Raw genomic sequence first — 6,000 nt, forward strand, 5'->3', positions numbered from 1 at the left:
CTTAGATGAAAATGGCTTTCTGTTGAAAGATTTAATTTGTGACCAGTTCCCTTTATGACAAGTGGCAAATACAAGAAGGCACAATAAATGGCCTAACCCAGACTGTGCCAAAGATCTTGGTCTTATGAGTAACAGTGACTTTTAATGATATCTCCAATATCTACTTAATTTTTATATTGCAGGTACCTATCAAGCACCAAAAAAGGACGGACAGCATCTTTCTACCTAATGTAGCAGAAAATGTTCAACGTTCAGCTTTTCAAGTCCACACAGCTCCATCCATAATCCCACAAGGACCTGACTGGTAATCATATGTCCTTTCCACATTTTATTTCTTTGAGCATTTGAATGAATAAAAATGATTCTAACCTCCATTAAAGTTTAGCTAATTTTTATTAGTAGTACTATGAAGATAGTGTGGAAGGACTGAGATGATTATATCCTTGAATGTCCCAAGTGAAGTAGGGTTTGGCCCTAGGTTTTAAGACCTAAATGTTGATTTGGACTTCTACAACCTAAGCCTTGCCTTTGGTCAACCAACAACCTCTCATTATGGGTTCTCAATTACTGATGAGGTGTGTAAGCCAGGAGAGAGGGCATTGCTGCTAAGCAGTATTTATTAGTAAGTGAAAAACCAGAACAGATTAATCGAAGTAAACTTCAGAGCACTTATTTCTATTTGTTTCACTTAAGAACATCATCCTCTCTTGGGGCTCCTAGGTGTTCAGTTGGTTTATGTGTCTGTCTTTGGCTCAAGTCATGATCCCAGGGTCCTGGGAATCGAGCACCACATCAGGCTCCCTTCTGCTCCCCCTGCTTGTGCTCTCTCTCTGTCTAATCAATAAATAAAACCTTAAAAAGAGAAAGAACATTTTCCTCTCCTAATAGTTTTTTAAAATTCTTTCCACAAATATTGACTTTTATAAAGTCCTAATCCAATTTTTTTGTTCAGACAAGAAAAGGTATCCTGGGTAAAGGAATAAATAGGTAGATGAATGGAACAGAACAGACCAGAGAAACATTTTCATACATAAATTTGTATACGATATATGTAGCTTTTCAAATTAAGGATAAGGTTGAGTCTATTTGAAGTAGAATAAATTATTACCTTACACTATACACAATGAGTTCCGAACAGATTCAAGATCTATATGCACATACACATGCACGTAGACATACACACAAACTTATTTCTGAAATAGAACATGAAAAACAAAAGCCGAGATAAGACTGATGACTTTGATATCAAAGCTGAAAATTCAGCCTGACAAGGTATGGTGCCCGTTATTAATTTATGCCTCTCAGCTCTAAACTCATCCTTGTCAGCTGTGATATGATTAATATAGACCCTGTAAATATTTCTTCTTTGCCAATTGCAAGATTTTAAGCTTTGTCAGTAGAGAGTACTGGAGAGACGCTGGAGAAGGAGGAAGGGTTCCTTTTCCAGGTTCTGGGGGTGCTCCTCTCAGCAGGCTCCTGCAGTGTATAGGGCTTCTGCAGCACCAGGTTTCTGTGCATGCACGCACAGAAGTGCATGCAGCCTCAGGGGGAGGGTCACTGGCATGGCACCTTTTGTGAAGGGTTTTCTCCTTCTGCTTCTCCTTTTGTGAGGGCTCCCTCACAGCCTCAGTGAACTTCTTTGCATCCAGTGAGCCTTGGTCACACCCTATCCAATGAGGTCACACCCTTTCCAATGGATGTCAGCTCTGGAAGGCAGTGGCTGCTCACTAAATCTGCTATCCCTAGATTCTTCAGAGCTCTCTTTATTGCTTACCAGCCAATCCTCCCATTACTTCAATCCCTTGGTATAGTTAATAATATTAAACTTTCTCACAGTTTGATTACTGTGTTGTTTCTATCTCTTAATTGGCCCATGAGTAATACAGAACTGATACCAGTAGTGGAGTGGTCCTAGGGGACAGACTCACAAAGATGGGGTTTGAGGATTTGTTTGGTTGCACTGTTGGGCTTGAATACAGTGCTGAGCTCCTCAACAATTAGAAATGGAATACTAGTGATCCTTTGGCATGACAATTAACCAAACCATTACCCATGTGATGATGATTGTGATGAAGTACCTACTGAAGCATGTGCCTTGGGAGCCTAAATTGCTACTACACTGACTCTAATGGCAATAATGATGATCATAAATACTGGGATGTGGGATGGACTTTCTTGGATGCACTTTGGGACTAACAGAAGAAAATGACAAACTCTGGACCTTTAATTCTCAGCTCAGATCATGGTCTGAAAACCAGAGAACTTCCACAAGTAACCTTGAAAAGAGTCTCTTATTTCTTGTAGTCACAGGGGTAATACTGTTAGAATTCAAGTACAAATTTTAATTATGCATAATGCTAACTTACAACGACAGTCAAAATCACAATCTTGCTTCTCATGGCTGTTGAGATGGGCTCTCTCATTTCAATGGTCATGATGTGATCCTAGAATAGCAGAAGGTAACTACCAAGGACAAGGTGGGCATGTTTATCATAAAGGGCATTTGGGACATATCAGCAGTCAGATTATAGATTTGACACATAGAGATCTTTGGTGATTAATGTGTCCCCCCAAATGAAATTGTATAGGCAGCCAACAAGAATATCACTTGATCTATATAACCGGAAAAACTCTGGTAGCCAAAATTTGGCTCGAGTCAGCAGAGAGGAGAGTCATAATCTCTCACTGAGATTCCATACCTGAGTCAATTCACAGACCAGGGCCCCTTGACCTCATGAGAGGCTGGATCCCTTTGAGGAAGGACCCTGCACTTACGCCACTACTGCAGGTATAAATCATAAATCTTCTTCCAAACATTTTCCTAAGAGATCTGTAATCATTTGCTAGAGTTACTGTTCATCAGAGAAAAAGAAATATCCAGACCATTTGGAGAAGAATAGGCACTACCTCTAAATTATTTATAATTCCTAGGAACCCAAAGGGGCCCCTGGCTGGCTCAGTCAGTAGAGCCAGATCATGGGACTCATGATCTCAGGGTCATTAGTTCAAGCCCCACATTGGGCATGAAGCCTTCCTAAAAAATAAAACTGTAACTCCTGGGAACCCACAATACGCTCTAGCTCACCAGTCAAAATGAAGGCATACAGTGAGGTAAGAGAAGGAGTCTCAGGTTCAAATTACAGTGGACCCAGTTGATCCATGGACTCACCATGTGGTTATTTCCATAGTTCTTGACTGTATAATTGGAATAGACAACAATTAACAACTGAAAAGACTCCTGTATTGGCTTTCTAACCCATGAGTTAAAGGCTCATTATTGTAGGAAGAGATAATTGCAGATCCCTGGAACTTCCCCTTTTAGGAAAGTAAACTGGAAGCAATATTATGTCCCTAGAGAAACTGCAGAGATTAATGCCACCATCAAAACTTAAAGGAAACAAGGGTGATGATGCCTATCACATGACCACTTAAATCACCACTTTGGCCCATGCAGAAAACAGGTGGATCTTGGAAAATGACTAGGGACTATCAGGTTCACATCTTAATAAGATAGTGATCCCAATTGCAGCTGGCATCTCAGATGTAGTATCTTTACTAGAGCAAATGAATATCCTCCTGGCATTTGTTATGCAGTTGTTCACCTAATTTATGCCTTTCGATCCATAACAAATTGTAAGGACCATGAAGAGCAGTTTGCTTTTACCTGGTAGGGCAGCAGTGTACTGTCGAAGTCTCACTTTAAGGCTTTGTCCATTCTACTCTCTGCCATGATATAGTCTGTAGAGACCTTGATCATCATGATATTCTACAAAAATCACATTGGTCCGCAATGTTGATAACATAATGCTGATTGGATATGAGTAGGAGGTAGTAAATACGTGCCTTAGTAACACAAATGAGAACTAGAAGGTAAAAGACAAATTCCACAAAAATTCCACTGGTCATTAACCCCAGTGATGTTTCTGGGGGTTGAGTGCTTTGGATACATGTTAAATATCTCCAAGGAGGAAGGTTGCTTCAGCTCATACTATATACCATGAAAAAAGGCATGATGCTCAGTAGGCGTTTTTGGATTTGAAGGCAACTTGTGCCATATTGAGTTTGCTGATTCAACCCACCCACCCAGTTACCTATAAGATACCAACTTCAGGTGCGGACTAGAGCAAGAGAAAGCTCTGTCATGAATTTGAGTTACAGTATAGCTGTTCTAGTAGGTCCTATGTTCCAACAGAACCCTTGATAGTAAAAGTATCCTGGCGTGTATGGAGCCTTTGTCAAGCAGAAACACGGGGCAAAACCCTAGGATTTTGGAGCAAATCTATGCCCTCTTCTGAAGATAACTATTCTCCTTTTGTGCATTGTAGAGACGGATTACCCAACCATGGGATGGGTGGTGAACGGGTAGCCTGGTTCGGGTGTAGGAGAATCTACCCAGTTAAAAACGTGAGCATACATGGCAGCAATCTATCATCAGTGGAGACAGTCTACAGTCAACTTGCCTGAGCAGTTCTGAAAGGTATCGATAGCTTCCATGAACATGTGGCTCAGACTTTCAACACCAACTCCTGTTGTGTCCTCTTCCTCAATCAATACTCTGGCCTGGGGTGTTTCTAACAACTAGCTAGCCAAGAAATAAAAAATTATAGACAAGTCTGTAGGATTTATTGGATCCACCCAGAAGTGGACAGCTGCAACAGCATGCTCCATTTAGGAGCGGACCTAAATAAAAGGGGCACAAGATCTTCCCCATGAGAATAAGTAGTACATTTGGTTATCCGCTGTGTCTGAGCTGACACATGGCCAGAAGTACAAATCCACACTAATTCTTGAGTAGTTGCTAATGGTTTAGGTTGGATAGTCAGGGACTCGGGAGAAATAGTAAAGGCCCATGACAAGTAAATGTGGAGAAAGGTGTGTGGATGGATCTCAGAATGGGAACACACTGTGAAGATTTCCACATCTCACATCACCATAGGGCATCTACAGGAAAAGAGGGCTCTTATTAATCAGGTGGATAAGATAATGTACTTGATGGGTGTCAGTGTCATTCCCCAGCCAAGCCGGTGCTTGCTCAGTGAACAGCGTGATCATGGTGGCAGAGCTAGAGGCTACACATGGGCTCAACAAGATGGATGTCCCCTCACCAAGGTGGGTGTGCACTACTAACAACTGTCTAAGCTGTCAAGAGCCGGAACCTATACTGAGGCTGCAATATGGTGTCAATCTCATGGGTAATAGCCATCCATGTGATGGCAATTTGACTACACTGGGCCTGTTCCATCATAGAGAACAGAGATTCACTTTCGTAGAACACACACATTCCGGATATGGTCTACAGTTTCTCCCAGCACTACCTGATGCACATGCTCACAGAATGCCTTATCCAGTCATGGCATTTCCTGTAGCACTGCTTCTAATTAAGGAATCCATATCACAGTAAAGGAAATGTTGGGGTGAACTCATACCTGTGAAATTAACAGCCCCCAACACCAGAAGTGGCTGGTTTGATTGAAAGGTGGAATAGGGGATCCCTGGGTGGCTCAGCGGTTTAGCACCTGCCTTTGGCCCAGGGTGCTATCCTGGAGTCCCAGGATCGAGTCCCGCGTCGGGTTCCTGGCATGGAGCCTGCTTATCTTTCCTCCTGTGTCTCTCCCTTTCTCTCTATGTCTATCATAAATAAATAAATAAATCTTAAAAAAAAAAAAAAGGTGGAATAATTCACCAGAAACTCAGTTGTAAACTGTTGCAAGATACCACCTTGAAAGGATAGGTACCTCACAGGAGGTGGCATAGGAATCCAGGAATCAAGGGGTAGAAGTGGGAGTGACTCCTCATGATTATACTTCTCATCTCAGCAACGTCAAGCTGATTTGGAGGTGCTCTGGAGGGCTTAGTTCCCAAGGTTTGTTTCAACCAAGGACACAATGATGGGTCTATTGACACAAGATCTAAGATGAGCCTGCCACTTGGCCATCTTGGGATTTGTAAACCACTAAACCAATAGGCAGCAAAAGGTGTTACCCCACCAGCTGAACGATC

The 6,000-nt window shown here is 42.0% G+C and overlaps 1 protein-coding gene across 1 annotated transcript in view; it reads left to right on the top strand.

Moving 5' to 3' along the window:
• The window catches only part of LOC612235, a 136,373-nt gene extending 135,999 nt beyond the window's left edge, over positions 1 to 374 (top strand). Inside the window, exon 45 of the mRNA XM_038554893.1 lies at positions 183 to 374. Within this exon, the coding sequence (XP_038410821.1) occupies positions 183 to 308 (126 nt within the window). The 3' untranslated portion in view covers positions 309 to 374. The remainder of the gene's footprint in view (positions 1 to 182) is intronic.
• The last annotated feature ends 5,626 nt before the right edge of the window (positions 375 to 6,000 follow it).

The sequence above is a fragment of the Canis lupus genome, chromosome 12 (assembly GCF_011100685.1).
Source record: "Canis lupus familiaris isolate Mischka breed German Shepherd chromosome 12, alternate assembly UU_Cfam_GSD_1.0, whole genome shotgun sequence".
Taxonomy (NCBI): Eukaryota; Metazoa; Chordata; class Mammalia; order Carnivora; family Canidae; genus Canis; species Canis lupus.